Below are 19161 nucleotides of genomic sequence, written 5' to 3'. Positions count from 1 at the left end.
GAAGAAATCCAATTGAGAAATAATAAAATTTAACAGTCTATGCAGTAGGTCTGGCTAAAATAAATGCGCAATGCTGTCTTGGATGAAAGCTCCTTTATATATGTTGCATAACAGTCTGATATTCTCACCAAACAAATAACACAAGTTCCTTCATCTTGAGACAGGTCCGATGAACAATATATTGACTCAGTCAGGCATTTCGAAATTAAACCATCAGATAAGCCGGTGCTGACACTTCCAATCCTCTCGCCCAATGCAAGTAGCTCCTGCTCAATGCCAATTGATTATGTTTAAGGCAAAAGAACATTCAACACCAGTATATTAAAAAAATAAAACATAAACAACAAATGAAGAGACAGAAAGCAGATTTAAAAAGCAACCTCATAGCTCATATTGTCTATGTCGAGTCTCATGTCCCTATGCTGATCAAACAGAGCCCGGGATCCATAAAATGCAGAGTGTTCCACAACCATGAGTCCCTGAAATACAAGAGGCATATAAGTGGGTGAAAAATAACGAACAATTTTTAGTAAATTTCCAGCAAATCTGCACAGCTGCTTAATCATAGAGCTGTTCCTTGCAAAATAACAATGCTGCTCAATCGAGGTAACATTGCTCGAAGAAGACAAGGGGAAAAACTATTTGCACGAGACAAAACAGTCAAAAATGGCCTATAGTTAATAATCTTCAAATCTAAAAATAAAATGCACTCACACAAGGAACTGATGCACTTATTGCAGGCACTATATATTAGAGAAAGCATTTCTGATCTTGCTTTCCAAGACAATTCACTAATTAACTCAAGGTAGTTATCAGAATCCATAACATTAAACTACCAGCTCACTCAGAGATGTATGTGTTTTCATCCTTCAATTGGAAGAATTACACACCCAGATGAGGACATCCAGCAACATTAAAAGAAGACATAGACCCTTGTTAAACCTAAGCTTTGCAGATTTCTTTTTAACTTCTCCAGCGGAACAAATTTCCCAGCAAAAATCTCCACTAATGATTCATCCATCTCCTTGTATTTAGTCTGCCATTTACTCAGTTTCTCTGGGAAGGGGAATATGCATGAGATAACAGTAACCAAATGCATTTCAAATAACTAAAACAAGTTCTTCTTATTCAGCTACAAGGAGAAAGAAAGCCAGAATTGCACACATTCAATCAAGAGCAAAGACGATTTAACTCCAAGAATTGAATTCGAAGCATTGCCACAGCACACTACTGGATATGGCACTAAAATCACTAAGCTTTTTATGGAAGGCATGAAAAAGGGAACAGCTAACAATAACAATAACAGATGGAACCTAAGGCACTGGGTCCACAGGAAAAGGCTTCCACAAAATAAGAGCATTTTCTCAAGTTAGCATTTCATCCCTATTTTTTCAGAGCATAAACCCCCCTGAAAATAACAGCAAGAATACTCAAAGACATAAACCTCTGGTGTCAATCGATCACGGAAACTTGCATCCTCAGCAAATGATCTATGTCTTTCAGTAGACACAAAAGTTCTCCCATGCCTGTCAACATGGCGCAACCTTAAGTTGGAGGCAGCCCGTGGATGCCTTGAGGGATAACTTTCTGCAACCATTTGCTGCCCACCATCTGAGGCAGCTATATGTCCAGGGCGAAAGTTGCTCGAAGAAGCCCTGAAAGTAGGGGCAGATCTTTGACTATATCCACTTCGGACTCCTCTGATAGGCTGGTTCAAGTGATTGTTAGCATTTGGAGGAACATGATTCCTAGAGGTAACATCATTGTTGTAACCCCCATTCTCCAGAGAACTATTTGGATGGCTGTTTAGCGTATTCAGCGAATTTTGGTCGTGACCAAAGAAACTGGAATCTGCAATTGTAAAATGAAATTATCTTAGTAAAGCATGTTATATTACCCAATGAAAATAATTCTATGAAACTAACCCGAGCCAAAAGTCACCCCAGGTGGTGCTGGTGGCGTAAGATTACGGTTCCATTCCCTTGTTGGTGCATTTGAACACTGACCCCAGAAATCCACTGAATTAGGTTGATCAAAGGGTCGACTAGAGAATGAATGATGCACAGAATTGCTTGACAAATGATTCCTTGGCAGATTGTTTTCCAGATCAACTGCAGCTCTACTTCTAACATTTCTCATTGTAACTTCACCACCTATAGAGAGGCTATTAACTCCATAATTTGGAGGATGCTCCCAGTGCATATGATAAGATTCAGTATTCTGCTTCTCCTGCCACGGGTCTGCAGGCAAATGAATATCAGATGAACTTCCAACATCATAATATCTGCTTGTAGACCCCCTGTCACATATTGGAGGGATACCAGGGCTTTTCCGTTTGTACGGCCCTCTGCCACTACCTATTGCCTGATCATAGAAACCACCATCTACCCCTGGGATCATCTGCCCAGCAATATTGGATGAAGATGGATGATGCATATAATTGTTTTGAAGCATATGTAGATTTCCAGCAGCAGATTGATGCAGAAATGGATCATGAGATGGACCGGGAGGCATTGGTTGATAATGTGACAATTCACCATTAAGAATGGAAGGAGAGTGTCCACTTAACCTAGGAGCAGGGGTCCACTGAGTAGGAAAGTGTCCACCTTGGCTAGTAATGTTATCCACAGGATGAATAATCGAACTGCTTTCAGAAGCACCCCTTGCTACAGAAATAAAATTCAGAAGAAGAGCATAAGAAAATATTGCACAAGATAAAAAAAGGCTGACGAAGACTATTACCAAACATGATTCACTTGTTACTTTTACAGAGACCAAGTGTCTGGTGTCAGTAACATATGCTCTATGATTCAAAGACAATGTAAAGGTATTCAACCCAGAAAAATATTTGAGACCAGAGACAAGCCTTCTTAAATATCATTACAATCAGTTATGACCGAGTTTGCCTTTTCTTTCCTCCTTGTGGCTTTGAAGAGTGCAACACAAAAACAATAAAGGCCATCCAACAGCACAAAAATGGTCCACCAATCGAAAGAAAACCCGACTCACTTTTATAATCCTCAAAAAAATTAACATAACGAGAATTGATACTTTCTGGCACTTTGTCGACAACAATGGCACCAAAACTTATATGTACTAAATTCAGTCAAAGAAAAGAGGAAAACAACATCGATGCAAGAGGCCAGATTTCCATAAGATTATGATGTCTAAGAAACTACCGTTAAAGTGGCAGAAGAGTCTTACAATTATAAGAAAGCCATCAAAATGGAAGTATGTGATGGAAAATTTACCAATGGGCATGTAAGGTTGCTCTGCATGATTCCATCCCTGGTCACTGTCAGTCTCAAAAACCTGAGGTGCATTAAACATATGTCTGTGCCCCATAGTTGCCTGACGATATCAGAAACTAATTCTCCAGCAGACCGGGACCTGCAAAGCAACACATATTAACTTAGGGAGCAGCACCTATCACCAATAAGTTTCAAAGAATTGAAGAAAAAGAATCCAGCAATGCTTTGAATGTGAACATATTCATGAAAAAGCATCCGGCGATGCTTTGAATGTCAACACAGTCATTTGATGGAGGTCCAATAATAACAGTCGTGCCAGAGTTGCGGATTGTTTGACCCAATTCTGCAACCTTGGCAGATGTACTTGTTTCCCTTCCCTTTCTAAATAATCTCTCTTCTTCACACTCTATCTATGTGCATACATTTACTATATATATTACAAAATATAAGTTCCTTAATCCATTAATGATGATTTTCTTGTGCTTCCATAAATTTATTCATACTTATGAATCATGATAAATTTAAAAGAATATATAAATTTAGATATTAAAGAAGATAAGTTAATCAAAAACAAAAAAGAAACATACATTAGAAAGAGAAACAGCACATGATTTAAGTGAGCATAGGACAGACAAGAGAGAAAGAAGTCACAACAGGGAGCAAAACTACCATCTGGACGCTTATCAACTGTGTAATTACTTGTGTGCCATACCAAAACTACTTGAGAGACAATTTTAGTCACCCTCAAATTGTAAATTAGAACAAGATGAATTTGCACTCTCTATATGTAGGCATATTTTTAACATATATAAGAATCAACTCCTATGTTTATTAATCCATTTGATAGTGGACTTCTTATGACTGTATATTTCTTTTTAAAATGTTTTAATCATCATGAATTGGAAAGAAAGAAAAGAAAAAAGAAAATAGGTCATTAGAAAAGATAGTTTGATTACAATATAGAAAGATGAATAAATGGCATGTTCATAACAAACATAGAAGAAAGAGAAAAGAAAGGTGTCATAGGAAAAAGCAGGGAGCAAAAGAGGGTGAAACTACCACAATCATACATGCCAATTTTTTATAGGCCATGTAGAAAACTTTTGCAGTTCCAAACTTGAGGCATCTCATATTTGATATCTTCCCAATTGTGCATAATTACAGAGATACAGGCCAAGCGCATTCTCACCATATATGGAGAAGAAGTATACATAAACATGCTACAAAGCAAATTTATCACAATTACCCATGCTAATAACCTTCTGCTAGAGAGTATAGCTATTAAAAATGGGAACCAAAGCTGGTAGGCATAAATTACAATCTTCGTCATCTTCAAAGAACATGAAGATTTAAATAGCCTTGGAGGTATGACACTCCAAGGGAAATGAAACTCTAGCAAAAAAACGATGCAAAAATAAATATAGTAGGGAAAAATCTTGCAAACCATCATTCAAGTCTGGTAAACCAATCCACTGATTGTACAGGGAATTTCTCAATAGAACTCCATGATCTATGGTAATCCAGAAAATCAAAATGATTGGCCACATTCCTCTTTTTATTATTCCAACCATCATGATATAATTTGGAGAAAATGGAAAATATAAAGAAAAAAAAATGAGAATGTATTTCCTTATAAAAATCTAACTGCATAATACCAGTCAATAAATAGTCAACATAACCATTCTATACTTTTTACTAGGAAACAAGTTCCATCATCTCTATCTGAAAAGGGATGTAAAATTCAGTTTATAACTGCCCTCTCAGTTATACAATAATGGCAAGAAGAAACATCAGGTAAACTATATGAAAACACGATAGACAAACGACATGCAGAATTAGTATATCTCCCATCCTCCTCCCTTGTTAATGGGATTAAAAAATTACATGATTTTCTAAGTAAGAGAAACTCTTCTCCTCCCTTGTGTACATTTGTACTTATATGCTGCAGCACCTTGTGTTCCCAATCTAAAACCAGTAGAGGAAAAACTTCCACCAATAGCATTTAAACCCATGATGTTTTTAATTGATAATAGGCAACCTAAATTATAAATTTCATGGAACAACACGAAGCATCATAATTCAGTTACTTGCAAGGAGTTTGGCATTCCCAGATTATAGTACTTTATATCCTATCATACATAACAAACATTAGAGAACAAATTATATGCAAAACAACTGAAGAATGTGATAGGTGAAGATCCAGCTTGCAAATGTTTCTAAAAGTTTTTAAATTCCCTCGAGTATAGAAGATCATAAGGATCTATAACCTCGAGTAAACCAAAGCAATATACATAGCTTAAAGGGACCCCCATGATGGCATCTATTCCACAAAGTAGAGAAATTCCAAAACTTTTAACCGTAGTGATCTAGATATTCCACAAAGATCTGCCAAAGCTTTATCAACAAAACAATGATAACTTACAAAAATTGGAAATGCAACATTGGGGCAATCATGCACCCAGGAAAACCAAAATGATTTTTCAAGCTAATACAGTCACCATGCATCATCTTATCAACAAAAGAAGCTCGTCCATAAACAAAAGAAGATTAGTGATCAGGTAACTGCCTAACAGTTATACAGAATGTTCTCAGTAGATCTCAACTACAAAACTTCTCTTCTTCTATTAGGCCACAGTAACACATGAGAGCAATAAGTGGCAATCATGCAGGTGTACTATGTTGATAGCTCTCCATCTAGGAATTCAGATGACGATGTTGATGTGCTACAAAAATAAGCCCTCGATTTGGCGACAGCTGTATGTATTAAATCTTGTAGTTCCACTTATGCACCGCTGAGAAATCCCACTACCCGTCTCATCCTTATAGCTCTCTTACTCAAGCTCATTTGTACTTACAATTTGAGTGAGATCACAATGAGTAACCTCGATATCGATTAAGCATCACTATCTCAAAAAGAGTCGACTGAAAAGGGTAATCAACCAGTGAAACTGAATGAAGAAAGGGACTGCTGCACAGATAGGAGTTCATTCAAGAGCTAATGTTAATTAGTTTCGTCTCAGAGACATGTAAAAGATGACAAGTGAACCCTGCTCCTCCATTCCACGAACCAGTAAGAGATATTGAATCACCAAATCCGGAATTGCAACCGAACTTTGTGTTTCAATTATCCATTACCACTAAAGAATGAGATGGTTAGGATGATTTCTATAAGCCATAAAAAGAGCACTTGGAACATTAGCATCGCAGTGGCACGTGTCTGACATCATGCACCATCAAGGAAACACAAACTATGCCAGTAGTCTCAAACCAAAAAAGCCCAACATACCAAACTATGGCTGGTTCCATTCATCAAGGACTATTGTCAATCTTAGATTTAATTCAGAGTGATGTGCAATGAACCGTCACTTTGTTGGAGACGAATGATGGATTGTTACATGTAATTTCCACAAGGCAAAGAATTAAGTTGGCTGCAATACTTTTCCCTATAGTGCTTGTTTCTTGTCCAACCCAAAGGCTGAGCATAACATACTGCAACTGCAGCAGGTCAATCTAATAATTCTTGAGGGAACACCAGAAACCAAAACCAAACCTGTTCGTCAATGATGCAGATAGAGCAAAATAGTGCCTGCAATACCATTTAGGATTCAGATTCTTCATATATTAGAGAGGGGAAGCAGCTATCCACTAAATATGTGCCCTGCTTTTGTGTAGGCGACTAGTGCTTATTCTAAAAACTTTCGAAAGGTTAATTGTCACTAAGCTAAAAAAGATGTAAACTACGGTCCTAATATTATCAATACCGTACCTGAGGTAAGACATGATTTTAGATGTGTAAGACTGAAATTGATAGAACAAGAGGAATCTATCTAGAATGAGCAAGAGAGAGAGAGAGAGGAGAGAGAGTTGAGAGCTAAGCATCAAGATGTCTCACCTGTGAATTACTCTCAGTCCATGTGCTTTGCTAAGTCATGTTCATTGTTGTGATTATAGTGTCATTGTCTCCAAATGCTAGCTCAAGTAACTGGGAAAAGCCCTAAGTTTGAACTATAGGCTTGATATACAGATTCCTACAAATCAAAGGTCAAATCATCCGTAAATATATGCCACCAAGGACCCCTGCCTGCATATTAGAAAACATCTTAACCTAGTTCGTCTTCAATGTAATCCAAAACAATACTAACACAAAGCTGTTTGTACTAAGCGCAGTTTCAAAGATCATCAACAAAGCTATACATGAATCATGATGAAATGTCAGCCAAATATGGGCGGGCAGGAAAAGAATGAAAACTAACCTGTTTGATCATGATTGCCATGAAAACCGAATTTAGATTTGTGAGATAATAGAACGGATACCAAATAGTTATATTTTAAATATGAATAACTAGTTGTAGTGGCAGCAATAACAGTAATTGTCGTAGTAATAACTTGTGCACAAGAAGGAATTTTTTTTTTTCATGAAACAGAACTTCTCCAATTGCAACTGCCAACTAGTATCATTTGAGAACAATAAAAAGGATAGATTATTATGGAGATTTTTTAAGAAACCATATAACACCAAAAGATATAGGATTCATCAAATTTGCACTTAGCCAGAATTAGGCTTAGCATTTATTCAGACAGCCTGAAGGTAGAGGATTCATCAGATAATGATATCTTTTTGAGCCAACAACCTCAACTGTAAGGTATAGACTTCCAGCACCTGAATCAGTAGCGATTCTAATGGTCCTGTAAGAAACTTTTCTCGGCATTGAACAGTAAAGTTCATTGAGAATCAATAACACCTGTAATTATTAACTGCAGTAATTTTAACCTCAAACTATTCTAACAAATTTCATTATAAACCATCTAGGCAGTGCTAGCTGTCATTAAATTCTTCAACTAAAAAAAGGGAAGACAAAACACATTCAGCTAGGTTAAGAACCACTTCATATTTAACCCATAAGTCATCTCGTGTCTTGAAAATTCAGTATCAACTTACGATATTTCAAGTTCGCACAAGCCGTTTCTGCAACAAATTGTCACAGTAGAAGTGCCACTGCCGCTCTTGAAGACCACCCTTTCTCTAAACCTGGAAAATGTCAGTATTCAATCATATCAAAGGGAAAGCTTACTAGACCTTGACAGACCTCTGGGATATCTAATATAGAAGGATGCAGTTCTCTGAAGGATGATGCAAGAAAAAAAATTCAAATTCTTATCACAGCAAATAATGGAAACATCAAATGCTATATTAATCAATTGTAACACTGGGCCTGTTTTCACAGAACCAACTAAGTTGATTAACCAGGATCATATCCTAAATCAAGCATTAACACATAAAAGGTACCAAGAAAATAACAATTATACCTTTATATGAATCACTCGCCACAATCAATTGTTAAGGAATTTACTACAGGTCATATTGTGCATACCAATAAGGAGTCTTCATACTTTTAGTATCTACTATGCCATGGCATTACATCTAACTCACTTTTTACTTTGCAAAATCTTCCTTTCTTTTCTCTTTTTTTTTTAATAATCATTTCAGAAAATTAATTATGCTGGTATCATTACCAGGTTTAGTCATTTTTCATAATCAAGTAGATCAAGTAGTCAAGTAATGGATACCCAGTCACCTAGTCAAAATCAGAAGATGCCTCAGCCATGGTAAATAAAAGATTGTCTTGCTCAAACCGGAGTTGGAGCATGAAAGCCTTAGTAGCTCCATGGGAAGCATAATGCTTTGGGCCTTTGACAATCATACACACACGAAATGCACCTTAATAATTTTTCAATTTACCGAGAATTTTCAAGTCTGAACCATTCCATATAACAAGATTTTGTGCTTTGTATTTTGGTTGCTAGAAATGTGACTCAGCAACTGCTTGCACCCCACAAGAAAGAATGAAAATACAAGAAAAAGGCTCCTCTGAGCCTACCAATCGAGACACTTTATTTACTGAAAAGGCCATGAAAAAAGCAAACGATCTAAGCAAGATTTACAATAACTCAAACCACGATGTATAGACCACCAAATCCAAATCATACTGCTTAACAATTTCAATAAAATCGGAAAAGAAAAAGAGAGTCAGAAAACTAGTATCTCGCAGCAGATAGACCAACTAACAATTCATGTATAACACGGCCAAACAATTAACGAAATAATCAAGCATCATCATCGCGTGCACAATCAAAACAATAAAAGGAAAAAGCGAACAGAAATAAACACTAATACCTAAAATCAAAAGCCAGAGACACGCGCGGAAACAACATGAGAAGAAAACGTTTCTAACTAGCGAAATCTGCAACCTCGCCGATTCTAGACCACGATCACATGAAAAACACACTGATGATCGGAAACAAATAAACTAACACAAAACTAGTCAATCGGAGAGCCTATAATGCAAACTCAATCAACCAGTAATCAAACAACAGACACATGTAAAAACAAAGCAATTTCGCCGAAAAACATAACTCATATCAAATCAGACCTCAAAAAAAACAAGGAAAAAACACGAACCTCTGATAATCGGTGATCGGATAAGCCAGCCGAATGATCAACGCCGACTGGTTTGTGTGTATAGACCCACAGAGAATAGAAACAAAAAATATAGAGAGAGAAAAAGGAGATAGTAAATTATGAGAGAAAGCGGTGGTGAAATATATTAAAGCGGTTGATTCATGAATGGGTTGCGTATTCCTCCTCAACATCTGTTAAATAAACAAAAATTGTGAAAGAGGGATAGGTATAAAAGCAACTTAGTAAATTAAATCATTATTATTATTTTATTTTTGAAGGGGAAAAAGAAAGAAAGCAACAAGAAGTGGAGTTTGGAATTTTGGGTAGACGATGACCACAAAGGAAGAAAAGGAATTGCAGAAGCAACAAACTCAGATAAACAATAATAATAAATAAGATTAATTTCATGTGATGCAATTGAAAATAGATAATAATTTATGCCACCAAATATATAGTCTTTTTTTTTTAATCTCAAATTTTAAGTTTTTTAACATATTATTATTACCACATTCAGTACATAATGCATCAATATTTTTAAATCGGTCAATAAACTCAAAGTAAATAAAGAAATAACATACTTCTATTAAAAATAAACTAATATCTACCACTTTAACTCGTACATTTTGATTGTGAGACCTCAATCCCACTACCCAACAATGAACCACTGGTGCAAGATTTGAAATATGGTTTTGGATTATTGAATATAGTTTTTTATTTTTGTATTATCGTATAGGCCAAACAACATAAAAAAATCAATTTTATCGCTAATTTAACATTGATATGTAATATTTTTATCCAATAGCTATTGGAAGCAAGTTTTATTACGATTACATCGTTTTGACTTTACGTATATTGCGTTCACTGACTTATAAGTATAAAAATATTATAATTGAATGTTGAATGAGTGGTAAAATGATAATCTATGTATATTTTTTACTCAGCTTTATTGTCCAAACTACAGTAAAACCTCTATAAATTTAATACTCTATAAATTAATAAACTCTCTAAAATAATAAAATCTTCCGGTCCCGACTTGGGCCTTTGTAAAAAATCATCAAATTCGATAAGATAATAAGATAATAATTTTTCAGAAATTTCCTTTATAAATATTAGGTCCCATTAAAACTCTAAATTAATAATTCATAAATATTACAATTATAAATATTATGGTAATTTACTAAAATATGAAGTTTGTAATGCTTTATGCATTTGATCATTCATGGATGATTTTGCGATGTCTTTTAGAAGAAAAGACATGGTTAGGTGTCATGAATTATTTTATTTTCATATTAAGATTTATATAGTATATATGTTTCATTCATCATCCATGAATATATTTAATTGGATATAATAGTTATTTAAGTGCAACGAATTAATGTAAACATGTATATTTAAGTAATTCCAATGAATTGATACAAACATGTATATTTAAGTAATTCCAATGAATTGATACATGCGTCTATGAATATAATAGTTAATTGTATACAACATGAATATATTTAATTAGTTACAAAGAATTGATTAATGCATGAATATAATCAATGAAACATAAATGAATTCATTTATTTTTAATACATATGTACTAAATTTGTTAAATTTAAAAAGTCTCTCTTTTAATTAATAAAATATTAATTTATCAATAAATTAATATCTCTCTAAATTAATAAAAATTCATGGTCCCAAAATTATTAATTTATAGAGGTTTTACTGTATAAGGGAAGAGGGATCAAGTATGATAAATGAATTCTGAGAGGTTTCTAAGTATAATTAACCCTTTACCTAAAATAAATGAGCGGAGCCTACGGTTGATGTAATATAACTCAAAATGGATTAAATTTAAATAAAAAAATAATTATATTTACACCCCCTCGTCTATTGCTCTTCTACACAAAATATCACTTTTTCAAAAATTATATAAATCACTCCTGACAATCCCTATTGATCAGATCAAATTTTAATTTACTTTTTTAATGACAAAAATGCCTTCAGAGTGTATATGTAATTACCAAAAGGTGGAGGAGTATCAAAGCAATGTATAGGGGATGAATAATACGACTATTTTATTTGAATCTCTATATAAAAATAGACCTCTTAATAATTAAAATGTTAAATTAGTATATTAATAAAGATTAGTTACTAGGTTATAATTTAAATAAAAAAATTATCACATTTTTATAAATTATTTAAAATTATTAAAGTTAAATGTAATTATCCCCTATAATGGGATGATTATAGACTCAATTGAAATACAAAATAGGCGGAACAAGCAGGCTGCTGCCTCAATTAATTCCCTATGCACTCGTGTCTTTTACTGCAGCATTGATTCTTGAAGCTTTTGTTTATTTTTTAATTTTTACTATAAAACACAATATATAATTTAGTTATTAAATATAAAATCAGACATATAGAAAAATTTAAAAAACTACATACTTATCTTATGCTTTTATTATTTTTTCCATTTTTTAAAAATAAAAAAACACTTTAAAAACTGAAAAAATTACAACAGCCTCTCGTAAAGTTTGCCAAAATTACAGATACCCCATTATTCCAAATATCCTACGATGCTCTAACAAATATATCTCTCTATAATGGGATGTTAGGAGAGGTATTTGTTACACAATCGTTGATTTCACCGGGATGTTTATAAATTTCCAGACAAAAATAAGTATTTTATAATTATAGCAAATATTTGGCAATTCGTTTTAATTTATCTATACTATATAATTTTTATTTCAAAATTGGTTATAGTTTAGGACAAAAATGAAAAAACTTTTGAATATAATCATTCAAAAAGATATATTTTTAATTTATAGATTGAAAAAATGAAAAATAAATCACATAGTGAATGTTCTTAAATATGCTAATATTCAAGAAATAAATACTATGAAATTGAAAATTTTTATCGAATTTTAAGCCTATATTTAGATTGATATATTTTAATTAGAGGGAATGAATTAGAAAAGGATATCAAACGATTTAAAAAAAAAAAAGAAGGTAAAATATAAAAATTGTCAATATTAAAAGAAAATATATATTTTAAAATTATTGTGAAATGTCAATGAGGCGCAACGATGAGGCTTCATAACTATAATGTCATTGGTTCGAACCCCATCAATTAGTAATTGTAAATTAGATATAGATGTCTGTACGAGAATTAATATAATATAATTATTGGTTGTTCTTAAATATAAATATTTGATATTAAGAATTATAATTGATTTACTAAAGAATATAATAGTTAAAAGATTACAGTGAATGATTTGATATATCAGTCCAATTGTTTCTTTCTTTGTGGTTATATATGTTAAATTTTGTACCAATTTTTTCAAAAAAGAAAGAAAAGATTAGTGAAAATAGCAAATAATGTGGTGTCTTATTACGTCATTGAGGTATAATTTAGTTGGCGAAATTGAAACCTCATCACTATGTTTAGTTTTATTTTTAACTTATTTTGATGTATTTTGTGGAGATAGAGAGAAAAAAATAATGATAAATAAAGATGTGTTAGAGATAGTGTGTATGTTTAGATTTGTTCTTTGAGATAATATAAAATATGCATGGTATGTTTGATGTTCTTTAGTATGAGACAAAAATTACTGTTCATTGTCAAATCATGTCTCTTTTATATGTATTTATATATATGTATAAGTATGTATATAATTTTTTTAGTTGTAGAATTTATAATTAGTATAGACTTATTTTGACAAAAAAATAAATGAGGCACTGTTTCAAAACATCTAAAAACACCACCAAAACTTTTAAAACAAATCAAGACAAATATTATCTATGTTTTGGCCCATCTCGGGGATGAAACAAAATTGAAATCAAATATTATGCATAATATTAGAGGTTATAAGTACGAAATTCACTAAATACGTGGGATAATGTCTCCAATATTATAGAAATTGTTACACATAACTTACTTCAATTAATAAAAAGTTGGGCGCTCTTAAAGAAAAAAAAAACAATGTGGTGGCTTATTACATGATGGGAGCAAAATTTCCAAGATTTAAATTCCCATGATTAAACTCCTCTCAAGAATAAGCAACTGCAAGTCAGTGAACCGTTATCCCCACGCAACGCTCCCCAAAACCCTACTCCCGCTTGCGGCTTGCACGCCACCGGCGCCCTCTGTCTTTTTCGCCAATCAGGTCTTGTTTTCTATCCTCCGCCGCCCTGTCTCGCCACTGATAGTGTTGTCCTCCTCCACTGCGGTCACTTAGGGGGCCGTCTTTTAGCTCTCTGATGCAATCCTTATATTATTTTTTATAGTTTGCTGCTTTTTGCGTAGGGTTATGAGTGACGATGGTGTTTAAAACCAATCGAGGAAACTAGTATTTTGATTGTTGAGATTGATTTTTCTCTCCGTGTTTCTCATGGTAGGCCGGCGGATCAATGGATTCGCAAGAGCTGACCCCGGAAGCGCTCGAAAAGAAGAAGAAGAAAGAAGAAAAGGTCTGATCATTGAATATTTGCCAGAAATCTTATTTTGCGATTGTGTTTCTGAGTGCGAAGAGTAAGGCCTTCGAGTTGGCATCACTAATTTTGGGCGGCGGAATTGAGAACTAAAAAAGTTAATAGTTTGATCTGATTTTGTAAGCGTTCTAGTTCCAGGACCCAAATATGCGTATGTCTTCCGAAATTGTTGATTTTCAAAATTTCGTGAAATTTTTAGCTGAATGTGGATTTTTGGACTCATGGGAAACCAACTCTTCCCCATATTATAGTTACAAACCTTTCCTGGATCAGCTGGGATTTGGTTAGAGTTTTGTTTTCTATTCTTTTTGTTTTTTCCTTTTTAATAAATACTGTCTCCAGCTATATAATCTTTTAGAGAGAATAATCCTCCTGTTGTCTTTTTCATGAGTTACCAATATAGGCTAGAGAGAAGGAGTTGAAGAAACTAAAAGCTGCTCAAAAAGCAGAAGCAGCTAAGCTTCAGGTGTGCTTCAGTAACAGTCCTTTTCTTGGTTACAGTTAATAACTGGGATTATGGTGTCATATATGTTGTCTATTTCATGGCATTAAAGATGTTCCACTTGTCCCATTTATTGGTAATGTAAGGCACAAAAGGCTTCCAGCGCGCCAGAGTCAGGGAAGAAAAAGAATACAAAAAAAGAAGCTGGAGGGGAGAATCCAGAGGATTACAATGACCCTGAAACACCTACTGGTGAGAAGAAAAGACTCTCCCGTCAAATGGCAAAGACTTATAAGCCCAGTGCTGTTGAGAAATCGTATGTTTGAATTGTTAAGATTTGTGTTGGTTTAAAGTATATGAAGGATTGCTTTGTTATTTTCCGAATCTCATTCTTCAAGTTTCTTATCCAGGTGGTATGAATGGTGGGAAAAGTCTACTTTTTTTGAGGCAGATGCAGACAGCTCCAAACCACCATTTGTCATAGTGAGTTCTTGACTCTTACACAATCTTGGATGAGTAATAACTACTAAGAAAGGAAAATATGGTTAAAAAGGAAAAAAGAACTGAATTAGCTATAGACTATCGAACTAAAAGCTATATAAAAGCTGGTATGACATTGGAACTCTTTTCTTATTCTTCTGTCTATCTGTCCTGCATTTGTACGTGCCACTGTACATGCATGTACTTCAGTTTCTATTTCTGAAAAGTGTTCGTTTACTGAGGAACTCCATAATTATTAATTAACTTTTAGGTATAAACTTAGCCCAAAATAATATGGTATGAGAATGATTCCTGATTCAGTACTAGATCACGGAGTTTCAACTTTCATCTCCTTTGGGTTTTTTATTCAAGATTTCTCATTCCATGCCTGTTTGAGAACCCGCAAAATAGATTCATCTCGAAAATGATAACTCTCAGGCCAGTTAAGATATGCATGACCGTGCTAAGCTGCTGCTTTGACAGAACAGCATTTGCAGGTTTGCCAAGCTTGACCAGATGGACCATAGAAAAGAAGGGGAAGAAAAATATTTGCAATAGAAGGAACTGATAATTAATAGAAGTTGGATAAAGATCACTTGATTAATTTTTGATTCAAAATTGTCCAGTTGGTCGAACAGGGTATGAAAGCTTTGGATTCTGTGTGATGTATTAGACAGCCTACAGCAAGGGAAAACATACAAGTTTGGAGTGCATTTCTGTATGCTAGAATTGAATGTTTATGGTTCTTTGTTACTAACATCGTCTCCTTGTGCATGCAGGTTCTTCCACCACCTAACGTTACTGGAGCGCTACATATTGGCCATGCCCTCACTGCTGCCATCCAGGTCTTCTAATTAAATTTGATGGTTCTTTTGCGAAACTTTATCCAGCTACAGTTTATTTGATTTGTTATTGATGTTTATTTCCACTACTCCAGGATACAATTATTCGCTGGAGACGAATGTCTGGATACAACACCTTGTGGGTACCTGGCATGGACCATGCTGGAATTGCTACCCAGGTCATACACAGGAATTTATGCATCTTTTGATTACTTATTCTATACCTGTCCTTGGCTTCATTTTTGTCAAGTTTGGGGTAAGTGATCCCTTCACAGAGTGTTTCAATGGAGGATTGTGATGGTGTGGTGCCCTCAGTCATCTTTCTTGGCTGTGAGGCTTTGACTAAACTGTCCTGGCCCATGTTAAGCATTCTGGGTCCAGACTTTTGGCACAACGGCCAACAAAAGGTCCCACATACTGGATGCTGGTGGCTGAGTTTTGTCAAATTTAATCGCTCATGTTATTCCATGCATATGTTATGAATGATAAAAATTTTGGAACCCAATATTACATTGAATTTGTAACTTAACAAAATTATGGGTAAAAATTATATAAAAAATTCGGTGCAATGGATTTCTAGCTGTCAATTACGGTGGCTTATTATGAATAATTCGCTGAAAGGTCATCTTGTTACATACTCACATGACTTGCCATAAAATCTATAAGTGCAATTTTATTGTAGTATAAGCTTTCTGTATTAGAAAATCCTGGTCTGAGAATTTGAAAGAGGCTCCTCAGCTATATTAATCGTCATTAACTAATCATCTGAACAGTTTACATTTGAGTCCTTTTCAGTTTTGTTGTACTATCATCATGGTGACATAGTCAATAAACTTTTAGTATTTTACTAATTTTGGAGACATTTCTGTGATGTTTGTGATGGGTATGCCTGCAACTGCAAAATTGTTGGTCCGTGAATAGTTAATTGATTATGTTGACTTTCTCAGGTTGTTGTGGAGAAGAAAATTATGAGAGAAAAGAAATTAACAAGGCATGATGTTGGCCGTGATGGATTTATAGCCGAAGTGAGTTTAGGCTTTAGCCTTTTGACTTATTTCTTTGAGGATGATTTTAGAGTTTTTGTATCTTTGTGCTTGGACCTTTTGGACATACAAATAGCTACTGATAGCAAGATTTTACTTTGATAATTCAATAACAGGTCTGGAAATGGAAGAATGAGTATGGGGGTACTATACTAAAACAACTTCGTCGCTTGGGTGCATCTCTGGATTGGTCTCGTGAGGTGATGAATTTGGTTATCACTGCATCATCTATTTGATATAAATACTGCTACTATTTGTCTATGGATGGTTCTGATAATCAGTTATGCGTTATGTTATTCTGTGCTCATTGTCTTTTATACTCGTATCGTTAATAGTGCTTTACCATGGACGACAAGAGATCAAAAGCTGTGACTGAGGCTTTTGTAAGACTCTACAGGGAGGGAGTTATCTATAGGTATGTTGGTGTCTATGCAGTAAATTTGTAACAAAGTCCTTGTTACTGCTGCTTATGTTTTTTCTTTTGGTCATAAAAACCCAATCATAATTCATTTTGTGTGGCCCCTAATATCCACATTTCAAGTTTTGGGTGAAAGAATATTTGTTATATCCCCTCATGATATTTGGCTACTGTTGTCTGCTGCCTAAAGCAGCTGTTATTTCCATCAGACGATCATTTATTTGGCAAATGTTAAGTATATGATATGTTTAAAGCTTTCTGAATGCTGGAGTTTAACTTTTTTGCGAATCACTTACTAGTAGTTTTGCTTTGTTCCGGTGTTCCACCATCATAACACTTAAATACTTAAGTATCTCTCATGGATTTGATAAGACTTGCAAACTCATTTTTCTGTTTTTTGAGATGCTTTATATTTCATTGTATAATTTTATTTATTTCTTTTTTTGTTTCCTTTCTAGAGATCTACGGCTAGTGAACTGGGATTGTGTCTTGCGGACTGCAATATCTGATATTGAGGTAAGATACATCCATTCTGGCATATGAACTTACTTATATGTTGGCAAAAGTGTGCCCTAAACTTTTGAAGTTTTTGGTGTTTTTAGGTGGAATATATAGAAATTAAAGAGAGGACGCCATTACGAGTTCCTGGATATGAGAAACCTGTGGAGTTTGGGGTGTTGACTTCATTTGCTTATCCCTTGGAAGGAGGGTTAGGTGAAATTATTGTTGCGACTACTCGAGTAGAAACAATGTTGGGTGATACCGCAATCGCTATACACCCGGATGACCCAAGATACAGTCATCTTCATGGGAAATTTGCTATTCATCCTTTCAATGGAAGGAAGCTTCCTATAGTTTGTGATGCAGTGCTCGTGGATATGAATTTTGGGACTGGTGCTGTTAAGGTGAGTGATTTTCTGAGCTCAGAATGCTTGTCACCTATTTTTCCAGATCTGACAACAAGTCAATGTAAGTGGCGCATGGATCATTTTGCAGATAACTCCAGCCCATGATCCGAATGATTTTGAGGTCGGAAAGCGTCATAATCTTGAGTTTATCAACATTTTCACTGATGATGGAAACATAAATAGCAATGGTGGTCCAGAGTTTGCAGGGATGCCTCGCTTTAAGGCTCGTGTTGCTGTGACCGAAGCATTAAAGGAAAAGGTAAACCTTATCTACTTCATTCCTGAGATATTAGAGATGGGTTATAGACTCTTAGGAGTTCGTATGTGTATATATGCTTTTCGTGTCACATGTATTCTGAAAGTTGCTTTTCTTTGTACTCAAGGGACTTTATAGGGGTGATAAAAATAATGAGATGCGCCTCGGCATTTGTTCAAGAAGCAATGATGTAGTGGAGCCCCTAATAAAGCCCCAATGGTATGTTAATTGTAAAAGCATGGCACAACAAGGTCTTGATGCTGTCATGGATGATGCAAATCCAAAGATTGAGATCATCCCAAAACAATATGTTGCTGAATGGAAGAGGTATACAGTTAAATGATAATATCCTTTTAAGTTTTTTTACAAAATATGATCAGGCAGCAATGATATTCAGTTTCTCGTCATTATGCATGAATTCTCGATTGATACATTTCTTCTGCACTTTTAGGGAGTTGGTTATGAAATGTAACATATCATGTCATATCCTGTTTTTCTAAATTTTGGTATTAATGAGTTTGTCCTTGATGGTGCAGGTGGCTTGAGAACATTCGGGACTGGTGCATTTCAAGACAACTTTGGTGG

At 34.5% G+C, this 19161-nt stretch overlaps 2 protein-coding genes across 6 annotated transcripts in view; one reads left to right on the top strand and one right to left on the bottom strand.

Moving 5' to 3' along the window:
• LOC105174324 (uncharacterized RING finger protein C4G3.12c) overlaps nucleotides 1–10022 on the bottom strand; it is a 10439-nt gene extending 417 nt beyond the window's left edge. The window contains exons 1-9 of one of the 5 annotated variants that reach the window (XM_011096382.2): nucleotides 9712–10022; nucleotides 8191–8280; nucleotides 7144–7279; nucleotides 6538–6837; nucleotides 3252–3390; nucleotides 1926–2666; nucleotides 1445–1851; nucleotides 381–479; nucleotides 129–266 (exon numbers count right to left, since the gene is read on the bottom strand). In XM_011096382.2, coding sequence (XP_011094684.1) covers nucleotides 129–266; nucleotides 381–479; nucleotides 1445–1851; nucleotides 1926–2666; nucleotides 3252–3345 — 1479 coding nt within the window. In that variant the 5' untranslated portion in view covers nucleotides 3346–3390; nucleotides 6538–6837; nucleotides 7144–7279; nucleotides 8191–8280; nucleotides 9712–10022. Of the gene's footprint in view, nucleotides 1–128; nucleotides 267–380; nucleotides 480–1444; nucleotides 1852–1925; nucleotides 2667–3251; nucleotides 3391–6537; nucleotides 6838–7143; nucleotides 7280–8190; nucleotides 8281–9711 lie in introns of those variants that run through there. The other 4 variants (XM_011096383.2, XM_011096384.2, XM_011096385.2 and 1 more) reach the window with 4 other exon arrangements.
• LOC105174323 (valine--tRNA ligase, mitochondrial 1) overlaps nucleotides 13702–19161 on the top strand; it is a gene marked incomplete in the record, with an annotated part of 9021 nt that continues 3561 nt past the window's right edge. Inside the window, 15 exon segments of the mRNA XM_011096381.2 lie at nucleotides 13702–13862; nucleotides 14095–14166; nucleotides 14591–14653; nucleotides 14776–14945; nucleotides 15040–15112; nucleotides 15889–15954; nucleotides 16047–16130; nucleotides 16899–16976; nucleotides 17111–17194; nucleotides 17330–17409; nucleotides 17871–17928; nucleotides 18015–18317; nucleotides 18409–18579; nucleotides 18704–18903; nucleotides 19113–19161. Coding sequence (XP_011094683.1) covers nucleotides 13731–13862; nucleotides 14095–14166; nucleotides 14591–14653; nucleotides 14776–14945; nucleotides 15040–15112; nucleotides 15889–15954; nucleotides 16047–16130; nucleotides 16899–16976; nucleotides 17111–17194; nucleotides 17330–17409; nucleotides 17871–17928; nucleotides 18015–18317; nucleotides 18409–18579; nucleotides 18704–18903; nucleotides 19113–19161 — 1683 coding nt within the window.

The sequence above is a fragment of the Sesamum indicum genome, linkage group LG11 (assembly GCF_000512975.1).
Source record: "Sesamum indicum cultivar Zhongzhi No. 13 linkage group LG11, S_indicum_v1.0, whole genome shotgun sequence".
Taxonomy (NCBI): Eukaryota; Viridiplantae; Streptophyta; class Magnoliopsida; order Lamiales; family Pedaliaceae; genus Sesamum; species Sesamum indicum.
Note: the sequence above shows the minus strand (reverse complement) of the source record. Positions and strands in the feature narration are given on the sequence as shown.